This window comes from Erithacus rubecula, assembly GCF_903797595.1.
Source record: "Erithacus rubecula genome assembly, chromosome: 19".
Classification (NCBI taxonomy): Eukaryota; Metazoa; Chordata; class Aves; order Passeriformes; family Muscicapidae; genus Erithacus; species Erithacus rubecula.
Genome location: NC_136671.1, coordinates 12,673,509 through 12,690,579, shown reverse-complemented (window position 1 = coordinate 12,690,579; position 17,071 = coordinate 12,673,509). Strand labels below are relative to the sequence as shown.

At 45.6% G+C, this 17,071-nt stretch overlaps 1 protein-coding gene across 1 annotated transcript in view; it reads left to right on the top strand.

Annotated features, from left to right (window-relative positions):
- Positions 1 to 17,071, top strand: part of LOC306810046 (transmembrane protein 132D-like) — a 161,757-nt gene that overhangs the window by 124,758 nt on the left and 19,928 nt on the right. The window contains exon 5 of the mRNA XM_079322106.1: positions 7,497 to 7,640. Within this exon, the coding sequence (XP_079178232.1) occupies positions 7,497 to 7,640 (144 nt within the window). The remainder of the gene's footprint in view (positions 1 to 7,496; positions 7,641 to 17,071) is intronic.

Below are 17,071 nucleotides of genomic sequence, written 5' to 3'. Positions count from 1 at the left end.
AGGGTCTGGGGAAGCCTTTGCCAGTGACACACACACCCATCACTCACACCTCTGTCACCTGTGAAATGCAGAATGCAGCAAAGCTTCTGCAGCTCTGTGATCACTGACTGTGAGTTCCTGATCTGCAGCACCCCCTGCTCTGCTCTGTGCACAGGCTCCATCCCACATGTGATCCTGTGGGAGGTGAGGATGGATATGGATGGATAATGATGGATATGGATGGATAATGATGGATATGGATGGATAATGGATGGAGTGTGGGAGCAGGGAGGGTCCCAGCACCCAGAGCAGCATTTGCTGCATGTCCTACATTGCTCAGACATCCCCCTGCCAAATTCCTCTGCTGGGGATTTCTGTGTCCCAAGGGCTGCTCTGAGGTGCTTGGCCCATGGGCAATTCCCAGCCATGTCTGTGGTTTTTATTCCCTTTAACCACAGAGCCCATGGGCCAGCACAGGGAGGGAGAGGGGAAGGATTCATGTGCAGCCTGGGAATGACAGCACCCAGCTGTGAAAGAAACAGAATATTAAAAAAAACCATATTAAACAAGGCTGGTGATTTGTTTGGGGGTTTTTGATGCTTCCCTCTGTGAAAGCAGAGCTGTTTCAGCCAGTCTGATCCCTGCCATGCTGGCTCTGCTGCACATCCCACCAAATATTTATTCTCTTAAACTGCATTGCCAGAGTCTAGTTGGCATCCTTGCTTTGAAGTGACATCCCAGAGATTTCCTTTTGTCCCTGGAAATGCCAACATCACATCCCATAGTCTGCCCCTGCAGAGCTCCCAAACCCCTGCATGAGGGCTGGGATCCCTCCTGTGACCCTGTGTTAAATCCTGATGGGCTTTGGCTCGTTTGGCACAAATTACTGACAGCCTCCCCAGCCCTGCCCTGTGATCAGACCCAGAGATCTCCTGAAGCTCAGGCAGGTTCCAGCCCTGGGAGGATCAGCCTGTCCTTCTGGGATGGTGCCTGGCAGCCTGCTGGGGGAAAGCCAAGAAATCCTCCCCAAATACATGTGTTTGTTTGTTTGTTTGCTTTTAAGAGTCATTATCAGCTCGAGCAGCCTGTCTAGAGCCTGAAATCAAGGATGCACAACAGCTTGGTGGAGTTACACTTTGGGGCCTGTGAATTAATTAGCAATTTCTCTGAAGAACCACAGCCTGACAGCTCTGAGGCTTCCTGGGTGTGACTGTGATGAGCAGGGAAGGGGCATGACAGCTCCCAGGGATGGGGGGAGCTCTGCAGAGCACCCAGAACCACAGCACAGCTCCCCAGAAGGATGCTAACACAGCTCCTGACTGTTACACATCAAAGGGACTCTGTCTGTTAAACCTGAGACAAATTGAATTTACATTGCCTCTGCAGGGAGGAAAAGTGAGCTCCCCTGGGAGGGTTTGCCTCCCAAGCTGCCAGGGCTTGCTGTACCACCCCAGCCCATCCCAGCTGAGCTCTGCAGTTTGCACAGTGCTGTTTGCTCCCAAAAATCAGAAACCTGGTTTAAAATCAGCTGCTGCTCAGTGAAGTCACTGTTGGACACCTGAAATCCAGAGGTGCCAGAGCAGAGCTGTAAAAAACAGCCCCAGAAAGGAGGAAACAGCCCTCCCCTGGACTTTGCTCTGCATTTGTTGTGTTTGCCTGTTTTATACAATGGAGCTGTTCCTGTTGTTGTTTTTGCCTGTTTTACAGAATGGAGCTGTTCCCTGTTGGTTTTGCCTGTTTTACAGAATGGAGCTGTTGTTTTTACCATGTTTTACAGAATGGAGCTGTTCCCTGTTGGTTTTGCCCTGTTTTACAGAATGGAGCTGTTCCCTGTTGTTTTTGCCCTGTTTTACAGAATGGGACTGCTCCTGTTGTTGTTTTTGCCTGTTTTACAGAATGGAGCTGTTGTTTTTACCATGTTTTACAGAATGGGGCTGTTCCTGTTGTTGGTTTGCCATGTTCTACAGAATGGAGCTGTTGTTTTTGCCATGTTTTACAGAATGGAGCTGTTCCCTGTTGTTTTTGCCCTGTTTTACAGAATGGAGCTGTTCCCTGTTGTTTTTGCCATGTTCTACAGAATGGAGCTGTTCCTGTTGTTGTTTTTGCCTGTTTTACAGAATGGAACTGTTGTTTTTGCCCTGTTTTACAGAATGGAGCTGTTCCTGTTGTTAGCTGGCTCTGAGCTGGGCTGCACCCTGCACACACAATACAAATCCAAGTTCCCTGTTTTGAGCCATTCCAGCTGAGCCAGACAGAGGCAAGGAGAAGGGACACCACAGTCAGATGTGTTTTTCTCTCCCTGGCAGTGAGATGATTTATTTCCTGGCTTTTTTCATCACTAAAAGACGTGGAGTTGCATCCTGCAGTCACAGGCAGTGCCCCCAGCTGGGACTGCCTGTGTGCCCTGCACACCCAGAGAATCCAGGGCATTGCCAGCCTGGCCTGCAGCCCCTGCATTTCCTGCTGGGATGCATTTCTTTCCTTCTTGAGCCTTCTGCTGAGCATCACAGGCTGTGTAATGAGAAACCTCTCACTGCTGGTCATCCTCTAATGATGCCCCTTTTCCTTTGTAGCACCTGCCTCTCCTTTTGCTGCTCCTCTATCTATTTACTGTGCTCAGCACTGTCTCACATCTTTAGCTCTTCTCCTCCACCCCCTCCTCCAGCCTTAGTGGGAGATTTTATCTACACCGAGATGAAAGTTTGTTAGTAAGAATGTAAAATTGCTTAAAGCTCTGCAAAAGTTAAGTCTGGGATTAAATGTAATTAGATATTTTTCCTGGCTGCCTTGTGTGTGACAGTAGCAGTGGCAGACAGTCTCTGATTATCCCAAGTGTTTTTTTTTTTCCCTACAGCACAATCCAGCCATTGGCTATTCTCTGTTTTTTGACTGGAAATTGTGATTGCTGGGCTCTGTGTGTGTTTGGGGTTTTGTTTCACTGCTTGTCCTTGCCACATCTGCTCCCTCCACTGGTTCTGCCCCAGTGAGGAGCAGGGAGAGGATGACTGGAGGTGTCACTCCCATCATATGGAATCAAAATTATTCAAGGAATCACAGGCTGAGGAGGAAAGGATGAAAAATATATTCAAGCATTGATTCTGCCACCCACTCCTTTCTAAGCAGTGGTTTGCAATCACATTTTACCATTCAAAAAATCCATTTTCCCCTCTCCAGCAGCTGTGAGGAAGAGTGGGAGTCAGCAGGTGGATCTGTCCAGAGGAAATGTTCATTTTTAACCCTGTGTCAGCACATCTGACCGTGCAGCTCTCCTGCCTGTTCTGAGCAAAAAGGGAAATGATTAAGTAGCAAGGGCTTGAATGAAATGGGATTCATTTGCTCATATCCCCCCTCCTCTCTCCCATTCCCAAAGACTTCAGGTTTCATTCTGCATGATGAAAGGTGCCCACATTACACCAAACATTTAACCTTGAAGTTCATGTCAGTCTTTTCACATTTTCTCATTCAGCTTTCACCATCATTTCTCATATTTGCAGTATTTCAACTTGTACTTTCAACTCTTCTGTTTATATTAAAGGTCTCACAAATTAATTTGGGTTATTTCTGGCTGCTGCTCCTTTATTCCTTTGGACACAGAAGAATTGCAGCTGATTTTTCAATAATTTTTCCAGTGCATCCTAAAGAATCTGGAAACAACAGGGGAAATAAGGAAATCAGAAAGATATTATATATTTTTTTTTAATCTATTTGAAAAATATTTTAATTTTATTTATTTATTTATATTTATAAGCTGTTTGCAAGCTCAGAGCTGACAATAATGTACTGCAGGAAATCTGCTTTGGAGCAATTCTGGTTTCCTCTGCAGCACCTTGTATCAACCCCCACCAGCTGCTTCTAAAACTTGTATTTCAGCTGCCACAATCTTATCATTACAGGTGGATTTAGGTTTTTTTGAGAGCTGATAAACAAACCCTTTTTCCTTGCAGGGGCTGGAGATGACTCTGCACTTCAGGTGCAAGCTCAGCTTCACCCCAGCTCAGAACTAATCCCAAAAATTCCAGGGCTGGACCACGAGCTCCTGGGGGAGATGCAGCTCGTGGCTCTTTTGTTCAGCTGCTGCTTCCTGACTCCTCAAATCCCTGCTCTGCCACTGGTTTTGTCTCCTGCCCTTGGAGGGAAAAAGCTGAGTTTGACCACATCCATGAGCATGTCAGGCATTGGGACTTTATTGGTTTAGAAGCTTACTAAATTTAAACAGAAGCATTAACATGGCCTTAGGCTCTCTTGACAGTTATAAACTCTTCCTTGGGGGGATTTCTGTAATGCTTTCTAATCAGCTTAAGGAGTTAATTAAACAGCTGTCACTTAGCTCCTTAATTCTGAGACTTGATGCCAAATAAGATTTGAAATTAGTTATGCATGACTGGAGCATGGATTGTGTGATATGGGGAAGATGCTGCTGGCTGCACAGGAGGCAAATCTGGGATTCTTTTAGCTAAACAATGAAAAGATTCAAGGTGGGACCCTGGGTTAATGTTCTACATGCTGATTAATAGAAAATACATGGAAAAAAAGAAAATAGAGAATGTTGAGGAATGGCAAATGGGAGGGATTTTCTGTTCAGTCTTGATTGTGGTGTGCTCTGGACTTGAGGAGATTTCAGGGATCTGTTTATTCTCTTCCTGTGCAGAACCCCAAAGCCAAAATACCTCCTGAAACCCAAGAGGAACACTCTTGATTTTTTCCCTTTTTTTCCCCCTTTTTCTTGATTTTTGAAATGAGATCTTTAGCCTGCAAAGATGTATTGACTGCTCTAATGAAGAATGCCCCTGGAGATCTGCTGTGCTTCTAGAGCAGGAATTACAGAGTCATGGGGGGTTTAATCTCCTTTTCCCTGTGGATTGGGGTGTGGGAATGGTGAACTTCACTTCAAGGGAACAGCAGCAGTGGGTTAGTTAAGGCAGTGAGTTTTTTCCAAAGTTCTGTATATACATATACACACAAACACCAGGAAATCTGTGTCTGCACTGATCACTGGGGGCAGGAGCAGAAATTCAGAACAATTTATAAAGATATTGTTAAAGTCCCTTTTTTTCACCCTAGGAAATATAAGGCAAAAGATGTCTGAAGGGAAATTAAATTTCAGGGAAGCTGCCTATTAAAATTGAAAAAAACCTAATAGGTATTCACTTCTGCACTTCAACTTAAATTGATGCTTACTGTGTACATCTTCTGAATATGTTTCTGCTGGAGGGCTTAATATGCTCAGTTATTTAATATGAATCTCTTCAGCAAGCAAAGAACTCTCACTCCAGCATTTTCTTTAAAGTATTACTATTTATTTACCATGGTAGCAATTTCAGAATAAAGATTACCTGGTCTTCCATTTCTAGTACATGAAGAAACATATTTTTCTCTGATTATTTCATGTTATTATTGGAGGGGCTCAGTGTCAGTGAATTACAAAGATTTGCTGTGCTAATAGTTAAAGTTCAGCATCTTTTTAATAGCTGCTGAGGGAATCAACTTCTGGCAGTGACTTTTTGGCTGTAGCTTTGAAAAAACATAACTGAAGTGTCCTGGCATCTTATCTCCTGTAATCTGTGTTATTGCAGATAGAGAACATAATATTTCTTCAGGAGATCCCTTTTTCACTCAAGCAGCAAAAAGCAACAGTTTTAAATTAGTAAATATTTCAATTTATAGCTCTTACATGCTGAGCTCTGAACTATAAATCTCAGTGGAGCTAAATAGGCATCATGTTCCTCAAAGTGAAGGGATTTTCACCTGGGGAATGTTCAGCCACCAGCACCTGAGAGCATTTCAGTGTGCCCTGCTGGGGGAGGTGGTGTCACAGCTCTTGTTCCTCCCTGTTTGGGGTGAGCTGCAAACCTAAAAAAAAATATCCTGGAGTCCTTGAGCTATTGGCAGTGGGCACAGAGCTGCCCAAATTCCAGATGTGCAGGAGAGCAGTGGAGCTGCAGCATCCCCATCCAGAGGCAGGAACAGCTGGATTGGGATGCACTCCATGCTCAGAATATTCAGGATAACTGGGAAACTCAGAGACTCAAAAGAAATTCATGGAGCTTTTGAGAATCATTCTCACTTGCTGGCTCTTACCAGGGGAAATTACATTTGCCTTTGGTAAGCAGAGCTCATTAATCACACTGTTTCAAAGGCTTGCTTATTGAAGTTCCCTTTGCTGTAGAAAATAATTGTGAGGGTCACACTGATGGGGCAGGGGAGGGAGGAGCTGCTGCTGCTTGGGAGCAGCTCAGAGCAGGTGTGAGCAGCTGTGACCCCCAAAACCCAGTGAAATGAGATTTATTCCCAAATGCTGACAAAACCACCAAGCAGCACCTGATCCTGGAATTGCAGCACTGCCTCTGCCAGGCTGCTCTGTTTGCAGCTCTGTGGAGCAGCAAAAAGTTCTGAGTAACTTGGGTGCAGAGCCCAGATGGGGGAAAAAAACAAAGAACCAGGAAAATTAATTGCAAATGTGAGAGCTCCATTGCCTGGCAATATGTTCTGCCCTGAGAGCAGTGTGTGCTCCACAGACCTGACTGTACAGGCAGATTTTGTTGAATTATAATTTCAAAATTTCTGAAGGGCTTTTGTGCTGGAGGAGGAAGAGGATTTTCTTCTCAAGTTCTCTTTTTGTGAAATCCTCTTTCTGCCTTCCCTGAAGATCACACTGAGGATGGGGCAACCTTAGCAAAGCAGCTGCCAAGTGACCAGGAGAGTTTTTTTCTTTCTTTAAATATTGCTTGGAGTCTGAATAAAGTGTGCCTGTTTCTTTAAGTAAGAGGAAAAGCTCTTTTTGCTGTGAACACTTTAGAAGAGAAAAATCTCAGCTTCTCCCCTTCAGCTCAAGAGGCAGAAGGAGCAGTCATCATCTCTGGTGCCTTGGTTCCAACCTCCCACTTTCTTGTCTTGCAGGAGGAAAATCAGGTCAGTCTCAGAGCTCATAGTGGGAGCTTTTAGATAATGAGAATTTAGCACCTGGGGGGCTTTGGGAGCCTTTATTGCACAAGAGCCAGGTGGAATCAAGAGCCTTTTGTTCTGCAGGATGGTCCCAGCTCCAGGCACAGCTGTGGGAGCTCAGAGACCTTCCCAAAAACAAGCAGGGTTTGCAGGCAGGGTGGGAGGACTCAGGCAGTGTTTGTGCTCAGTGTCCTGGCAGAAATCAGGGATTCTGTGAGGTGACACCAGTGCCAGAGAGCTCTGCCCAGTCTGATGCTCCTCAGGTAACCAGCACTCTGCACAAGTGGTGAATCAAACAGGAGGAATGTGCTGTGCAGTGGCTCTGCTTGAAGAGCCCAGGAAATTTCAGCATCCCTCTGTCAGAGAGAGGGTTTGCACAAACCTCTCTAAAAGGTGAAACAAGAGGTGTGGGGAAGAGATACCAGCACTGAAAACACTCCAGAACTGTGACTGCACACAGGAGCAGCTCTTGCCATAGCCATGAGGAATTCAAGCTGAACCCAGGTGGCACTAATGAATTAACAGCAATATATTTATACATGTCTGAAATGGCCTTTTGTTTCCTTTTCCCTTAGGAAGCAGAGATCCTGAACACAGCTGTTCTCACTGGGAAAACAGTGGCTGTGCCTGTCAGGGTGGTTTCTGTGGAAGATGATGGGACTGTGACAGATCTTGTGGAGTCAGTGGAGTGCAGCTCGTCAGATGAAGATGTCATTAAGGTAGGATCTGCAGGGCAGGGCTGTTCTCTGATGGAACAGGTTCTTTCCTTTTCCTCCTGCTGGAACACCAAGATTTATTATTGCTGTTATTGCTCTGTAGCTTGCTTCAGTGGAGCAACAAGCCAAACACAAAATCACCATTTTCTGTCCCACCACCATATGGGTGTTTCCTGATTAAATGTGTCTTTCTGGCTGTACCATTAGGAACCTTTGGGGTTTGGATTTTTTTTTTTTTCCTTCTATGAAGCTCTTTTGGATCTGGTAAATCTTCCAGATATAGAGAATTGTTGGAACTTAATTTATATTTAAAAACAGAAGGAAAATGGTTGTGGGATTTAATGGACTAAGTCCTTACTAGCTCACTCATCTCCTATTGAATGGGGTTTTTTTGTTTTGTTTTTTTTTTTTTTTTTTAATTGGAAAAAAATACATTTTGAAAGCAAATACATCATTTGGAAGACATGTAAAAAATCAGGTTTTCTTTCTGGAGTTGTGGCCATTGCTGCAAGGACATGGATACCCCAGTCAGTCAGTGCTGAGTGTTGGGTGCTGTCCCCACAAACAGCATTAATTCTGCACTCAGTGACAGCCCCACTCACTCCAGGCTGTGCTGGGCTCCTGCAGCTGCTCCCAGTTTCTGCAGAGCTGAAAGGAGTTGCCAGTTTGAAGTGAGCTCTTAATTGAAAATGTGTCTGGGGTTTGCAGTTTACCTGCTCTGCTTCAGACCCAGCCTTGTTCTCAGGCATCTAATGAAGATAAAGATATATAATTACTGGCCAGCCTTCAGCATGCAGCAGTAATTAGAGTTTCTGTTCTCTGGGCATTAGAGTAGGGAATAGAAAACGGGAAAAAATTCTTCTTAAGATGCCCATTGAAAAATAAAGATTAAGATTACATTTCTTTGGGTCTCTTCTGTTGCTGTTTTTCAGTGCATCTGCCAAGTAGCATCTAACAGATTGATTATGTCTTGGTGGCTTAGCTTTTATTCCTGGCTTTTTGGTGTTGATTAATGATGAGGTTAAGCTCATTTTCCTTGCAGAATGAGGACACCTCATTCTTCTTTTCGTTTCAGGGTCCACATTTATTACTCACTTCTTTCATCTGAGAGTTCAAAGAACTTTAATGAGCTGCTCCAAACTCTGCTGATCATTTTGTGCCAAGCTGCACCTACCTGAACTTGGTTGAATATGTCAGAGCAGAATTTAGTCCATTGAAACAATAGTTTAATTGACAAATGATTATCAGAAATTATGTGGTTGAACATGACAGAATAACCCAAAAATGGAGATTTGTTATAGACTCTGTTTTACTAGTGAGGACTGTGAGACACAGAAAAGTGAAGGTGTAAAGTTCCAAGTGCTGGAAGGTACTGACCATTTGGAGACAGCAAATGAACTAATGAAAATGAACTAATTCATTCCCCTACTGAACTAATGGGGAAAAAACATAAGAGAGAAATTTTTGAGCAGACTTTATTTTTACTGAGTTAAAACTCTCAAGATGATTTTAATCAAGAGTAAGGAGAGAAGAAAAATCAGCTTCTTTTAATCTTTCATTTTGAAAAGATTTCTCTTTCCAAATGGCCATTTATTTTCAAGGCTCAACAAAGCCTGGAAGTTTCCAAAGCTACATGTTCAGTGCTCTGGGTCTTCAGTTTGATGAGTTAATTGAAAATCTGCATTTGGGTTGCCTTGAAAGGAAAACTCCTTTTTGTTCATTTTGTTTGATCAGACACCTGAAAGTTGCCAGAAGTCACACAGGGAGCAGGACTGAGTCCCTCTGCCCCTGCTTTGTGTGATGCTGTGCATTTCCTGAAATGTGTGTGTCACCCAGTGTGCCATGGAGCCCAGCCCTGACACCCCAAATAACCCCTGGGACCCATAAACCCACCCAGGGACAGTGACTGACCCCTGGGACCCAGTGCCACACCCAGGGACAGTGACTGACCCCTGGCACCCACTGCCCCACCCAGGGACAGTGACTGACCCCTGGGACCCATAACCCCACCCAGGGACAGTGACTGACCCTTGGCACCCATAACCCACCCAGGGACAATGACTGACCCCTGGGACCCATAACCCCACCCAGGGACAGTGACTGACCCTTGGCACCCATAACCCACCCAGGGACAATGACTGACCCCTGGGACCCATAACCCCATCCAGGGACAGTGACTGACCCCTGGAACCCATAACCCCACCCAGGGACAGTGACTGACCCCTGGGACCCATAACCCCACCCAGGGACAGTGACTGACCCCTGGCACCCATAACCCCATCCAGGGACAGTGACTGACCCCTGGCACCCATAACCCCACCCAGGGACAGTGACTGACCCCTGGGACCCATAAACCCACCCAGGGACAGTGACTGACCCCTGGGACCCATAACCCCATCCAGGGACAGTGACTGACCCCTGGAACCCATAACCCCACCCAGGGACAGTGACTGACCCCTGGCACCCATAACCCCACCCAGGGACAGTGACTGACCCCTGGCACCCATAACCCACCCAGGGACAGTGACTGACCCCTGGGACCCATAACCCATCCAGAGACAGTCACTGACCCCTGGCACCCATAACCCATCCAGGGACAGTGACTGACCCCTGGGACCCAGTGCCACACCCAGGGACAGTGACTGACCCCTGGCACCCATAACCCCATCCAGGGACAGTGACTGACCCCTGGGACCCATAACCCACCCAGGGACAGTGACTGACCCCTGGGACCCATAACCCACCCAGGGACAGTGACTGACCCCTGGAACCCATAAACCCATCCAGGGCTGGTGACTGACCCCTGGGACCCATAACCCACCCAGGGACAGTGACTGACCCCTGGGACCCATAACCCACCCAGGGACAGTGACTGACCCCTGGCACCCAGTGCCACACCCAGGGACAGTGACTGACCCCTGGCACCCATAACCCCACCCAGGGACAGTGACTGACCCCAGGCAGGGACACTGACCCCAGGACACTGACCCCAGGCAGGGACACTGACCCCAGGACACTGACCCCAGGATGTGCAGGGCTGGGCAGTCCATGATGGGGACTCATTTCTGGCCCAGGGAAGGGCTGGCAGCTGCTCTGCTCTGACACTTGGGAGTGTGTTAGAGGGGAGAACAGCACACTTGGCAATTTGTGAAATATCACTGCAGGCTAATGAATCTTTCACTAACACTTAGTGTGGTTTTATCAGTGGCACAATAACTTGCTTATCATGTGACAGATTTTACAGAAGCTGAAGTGTCAGAGCATTTAAAGCTGCCTGAAGCAGGCAGTGTTCTAAAGCATGAAACTTTCAGCAGCTGTTCCTTTTCTTCCTCACACTGGTGCACTTCAGGGAGGAGTGGAATTCTTCTGAATCACTGGAGTGACAGAGTGAAAAAATCAAAGGGAGAGGATATTGGAGTCCGGGATTGTCTCTGCTCCTCAGTTCAGCCCTGGCAGATCTCAGCTCTGTGCTTTGTGATGCTCACCCTCCACCCTGGGCTGTGTGCTCACATTCCCAGCTGAAAGGGCAAAGGTGTGGAACATACAGAACTTTCCAACCAGGAGTGGGAAGAATCCCAGTTTGCAGCTTTTCTGTCACGTTTAAACCCAGCTAAGGGTGACTGAAGGTCAGGGAGTCTGAAAACTGAGCAGGGCAGAGGGGGAGCCCTGTGCTCACCCAGGGAGAGCAGGATGGAGGGAATCATCCTGCCCTGGTTTGGGAAGCAGTGATCTGTTAAACTGCCTGAGCACAATGTGCAATATTTTATATACATAATTTATAACAGCATAGATAAATCTTGAGAGTTCAGTGAAGATCAAGTTCATGCCATGATTTTCCATAATATAATGGGATTTCTCCCAGCAGCTGAACTGCCTTATTCCATCCCCCAAAATTTTGATCCATCTTGGAAATAATCTTGATCTAAGCCAGCAAATGTATGTTTTTATTTTCTGCAATGCCTAAACATTTCATTTTGATAGAAAATGATGAAATCATGTCCTATCATTTCTACTCAGTTTCAGTGTTTGACATCAGACTCTATCTGACCTTTTCACCTTAGGATGGAGCAACTTCCAAAATGAAAATGCTTTTTGTGCTCTGCTCTAGGGATCAGGATACAGGACAAACTCAGAGAAATGCCCTGTCAAACTGAGAGTTGTAATAATGACTGTAGAGTTCAGTTCATGGGCTGCTGGTGTTGGCTGTAAAGGGAGAAGACACAATTTTAATCTCTGGTATGAAAAACAGACGTGGCAAAGATGAATTCTGAATGTGGAGCCAATACAACAGACTTACCTCTCCCAGGAATTGTCTGAAACTCACCTAAAGCTGTTGAAGTGACTGGATTTGTCTCTTTCATATTCTGCCAATTCATCATTCTGATGTGAATCTTGGGGAGTAATGAGGTTTCTGTGGTGTTATTTGCCTTTTTGTAATCATCCATCCTGAAAACCCCACTGGGACTGCCACTGCCTGCACTTCCTTTATATTTCTGAAAGGCTGTAAGCTTATAAGATAAAAAAACTTCTGTGTAATAGAAAAGAAAATCCAAATAATTTCTGAATTGAGGCTTCTTCACAATTCTACAGAAGACACTGAGGAATCTGGGTTTTTGTGCTTCATGGGAGAAAAAATGTGTTTGTGTAGAGCCAGGGATGATAATCTCTTCCTGTGGTATTTTCATTTTTAGGGAGGAATGTGTCTACAGCCATGAAAAGAATGAGGCAAAATCTGAATTTGGCTAAATGGCACCAAATTTGCACAGGCATTCCCTTGCTGCCACATCATTTTCCTGACTCCATTCCCATCCCTGTGCCCCTGCATCCCCTCAGGAGGGGGGCTGGAGCTTTTCCAGGTGCCTCCCCTGTTTGGGAGGGTCACACCTGTGCAGTGGGAGATTCCCTGTGGCAATGCCCAAATTCCCTGGAAATGCTCCATCATCTCTGTGAGAAGAGATTTTTGGTTATCTCTGGAGAAAACTGAGCAGGGCATGCAGAGGGAATGAGTTCCTGCTGGCATGGGATGTGCCCCAGAGCTAAACTGGGCTCAGATCAGCCTGCCTGCCATCAGGAGCTGCTTTAATTGATGATGATAAATTGCCATTCTGCCTCCTCAGTGTGTCCAGCAGCCCCAGTGCCCCTGTCCCTGGTGAGGTGAGGTGCAGGTGCTCAGCTCTGAGCACCCTCCAGCCCAGCACAGAGCTCACTGTGCTTTGTCACCACCCACTAAAGTCTCACAGTGCCACTGCATGACTGTCTGCTCTGCCCAATTTAGGACTTTTCACAGCCACTAAATTACTTTGCTTTTGCTTGTGATCTGCAGAATGTCTAGATGTTGTAATAGGTGTGGAAGGGGCTGGTCTTGCTAAAATAAAAATCCATGTGACAGGATATTTTCAGCTGGTTTCAGTGTGCTCAGATGGAAGGACTGTGCTTGCTGGGGTAAGGATCATGTTCTGGAGTTAACAGAGGGATGGTGAAATATCCTGAGCATCAGCTGTGGAATAGCTCAGGATTCCTGGAGCTCTCAGAGGCACTGGGAGGAGCAGGGGGTGGTTCTGCACATCATCAGTGGCAAAGGAGAGTTAGGAAGGGTCAAAAGGGCAGAATGAACCTGAATTTGGAATGCTGTCCTGTTCTGCCTTGCTCTGATGAAGGGAGGGACCAGGCTCTGCTGCTCAAACCTGGGAGGGGATTTTAGGCATTGCAGATTCTAATAAGGGCTCAGGCTGCACACAGCCTGTGACACTCGATTTCCATTTCTCCCTTAATGAGGCTGGGGAGCAATTGTTCTGCCCGTGGCTGCTGCAGGGAGGTGACAGTGGCTCTGGCAGGAGCTTTCAGCTGTGACATGGCTCTGCCATTGTGGGGCCTGGCACAGTCATTTGATCTGTCTCAGCAGAGTCACACACAAAAGGTGCATAATGGTGTGAATTACCTTGGCAGATAAAGAGCATTAATGCTAAATCCCCAGAGAATGCTCTGAGACAGAATGCAATGTATAAGCATCATTATCAGGGCTGTTAATAACATACATAACCCTAACTAGGACAGAGCACAGACCCTCCAGAAATCACCCCTGTTACTTTTCACTTAATCACAGCCCATGGAAAATTCTGTCATCAGTGGCTGAGTAAGGAAGGATTCAGAAACATTTTCAGATTTCTTATGTAGCAGAGTCTCTGCAGGTCAGTTGATTGAAGATTTCTTCTCTTTTATTCACTGTCTGGACCATTTTGCATTCATTTTAGGATGGTGACTTTTGGCTACCCATGCACTTTTTCTCTTTATACACAAAAAATATTAAATATTTCAAGAGAAAAGAATGTAAACCAGTCAAAAACATGAAAAGTGCACAAGGTGCCAGAACACCAGGAGTCAGCTGGTGCAGAAATGATCATCAGTAACAAATCTGGTGCTCCACACGTGTGCCAGGCTCTGCTCTCCTTTTCTGGCACTGGGATTTCTCTCTAGGACACACCAGTGCTTTTGGTTTCCCCCAGCAGAAATGCTGAACAACTTCCCTGTTCAGCCTTGGTTTGCAGCACCATCCTGTTTAACTGGTTATGGGATGATAAGCCTGATTTCTGAATCAATTTAGGCATTCAAATCCAATTAATTTAATTGCAAATTAGAAACCTAAGCACCTACAAAAAGTGGCTTTAATGGCTCTTCAATTTTAACTAAAAGTGTAACTGTGTATTTAGAGCAGGTGGGTATTATACAAAGCTGATATTTCCTCCCAGCTTAAATAATCTGTTCCATATAATAACTATTAAAAATAATGTGATTATTTGCAAGCAGGTAATTATTTTTCAGCTGTAAAGGGGTTTTGTTTGAGTAAATTTAGGGCATCTTCTTTAGACTTGGGGATTTGAGTGCCCTCAGCAATTTCTTGGAGCATTTGTGAGAAGCTGTTGCAGTGCTGGAGATTTTGTGCAGACCTGGAGCTGATAGCAGAATGAAATCTATGAATATGAACGTTCCATTACATGCTCCATTTCATTCCACTGAAAGGCAGAGAGGGAGAAGTGAAAGTTCTGTAATGAAGGGAAGTGTCCTTTGCCCTGGTGGGGAGGTTTCTGAAGGCACAGGGGATGGCATAAAGTGTATTTTATGCATTGTCTGTGAGCATTATATTAATTGCACTTGAAGAAAAAGTCAGTGTCACATGCACCCACCCCCACAACTCCTGTCAATGGCTGGGGCTGTTTCTGCCACTGAAAACCCAAATTGAAGGCAGTGCAGTCAATGGATGGCTGTGCTGTGGGGTGGGGAGGGGGCTGTGGGTGCAGGGATGTGTCTGTGTGTGACACAGCCCTGCTGCCCCCAAGGCTCTTCACACCTTTGGCTGATGCTGAGCTGAGTTCCAGGCTGGTAGCAAAGGCAGAGTTATCCCAGGGTGAGGATTTCACAGCCCCCTGGCAGCAGCCTGTGCACTCTGCTGATTTTGGAAGACACCTTGACAAGCAGTTTCCCAATTTTTGCCCTTTGTTCCCAGGTTAAACAGTGTGTGTGTCTAATCTCACCTGGAGCTCTGTCCTCCCTGGGCAGATCCTGCTGGCACCATTCCCATCCCTGACTCTCCTTTCTCTGGAGCTGTGATTAACCCCATCCTGCACCTCTGCTGCCAGTGACCATCTGACCTCCAGCAGGGCTAATTACTGACAAGCCTTCCTGCACAGGCTGCTTGTTTTGTTGCTGTCAAGTGGGTAAAATGAGACACTGAGCAGCATAAAGTGTGCTCAACACAGGAAAACTGCAGAGAAGAAATTCCTGGGGAAGAGGAATGAATGGGATGGCCCCACAATCTCATGAGTGAGGGAGGATTTCCTTCTCTGAAGAGCAGAGGGGAAATGAGGAAAAACCTTGCTGAAAACAGCCTGATTGTGTCTGCAAAGCAGAACAGAGGCAAAGTGCTGAGGGTGATTTTGTATTTTTCATATAAAATGAATGCCAGCTTCCCATGGAATGGACCCAGCAGCAGGATCTCCCACTGTCTAATTGTCTGCTCCACTAAAATTGCCTGGCCCAGGGCTCTTGGGGGCTCACATCAAGTCTTTCATTTGTTTGGGGCATTTTTTACCCTTTCACGTGAAATGTGGCCTGAAATACAGAAAAGAGCAATTCCTAATTAAACTCCTGCCTAAATCCATTACAGCTTCTGAAGCCATTGAGACAGGGAGATGAAAAGAACCTTAATGATCCCAATATGTAAATAGAGATGTAAAAGTTTGTTTGGAGGAATGAAGGTTGGAGGGCAGATAGGAAGCCAAACATAAAGCCCCTTGGTAGAAATTGAATCACTGCATTAGTTATCACAGATTTTCATAAAAATAAAGTAATAATGCACATTCAAGTTTCAGTTCAGTAAATACGAAGTGACAGCCTCTGAGTAAGCCACTGAAATTCTATTGTAGACCTAAAAAAGAATAATAGAGGAAATTGAGAAAGCATAAGAGAGACTTGTAATAGAATTGGGCATTGGTATAAATACAAATCATGAAAGGGAGATTGATTTAGTGAATGATATGAAGCTCAGAAAGTGGAGGTGTTAAAAAGATCATCTGCTCATCTGATAAAGAATGCCTAAGGCTGCACAACTTTTAGCTGAAACAGCCAGATTTGCTTAAGGTAGATGAACTTTAAAATTGTGTGAGCAGTAATGTATTGCAGGGGAGATGCTTCTGCAGCTGTATTAAGGAAATTATCTTTTCTCATCAATTTAGCCCCAAGTTTTACAAGGAGCTGAGGGAATAAGGAATGGCTGTAACCCACAGAGCCTGAACAGTGCCATGCCATGCCAGCAGTGGGGATTTGGAAAAAAGCCCTGCTGGGGAAATGAGCTGTCCAGGCCATTCTCTGGATGGTTTTTGTACATAACAGGAGGTGGGACAGGCTCAGATTCCATCTGAGTGTCTGTCCCTGTCTCCTGCAGAGGAATGGGAATCTCCCCTGTCTGGGGGAAGCAGCCCTCAAAGATCCAGATGAAATTGTGCTGAAACCTCCTCTCAGTATCCAAGGGTGATGAACAACTCCTTTTGGTTTGGAAACCAATGAATTGGAATTGCAGCTTCATTCCCAGCAGTCCTGAAGGGATGGATAACTCCACACTGAGATTTGTCACATGGAATGCAGCCTCACATGAAATCCAGCTTGACATGAAATACAACTTCATATGAAATCCAGCCTCACATGAAACCCAGCCTTATATGAAATCCAGCCTCACATGAAATCCAGCCTTGTATGAAATCCAGCTTTACATGAAACTCAACTTCACATGAAATCCAGCTTGACATGAAATACAACTTCATATGAAATCCAGCTTCACATCAAATCCAGCCTCACATGAAACCCAGCTTTATATGAAATCCAGCTTCACATGAAACCCAACTTTACATGAAATCCAGCCTTGTATGAAATCTAGCTTCACA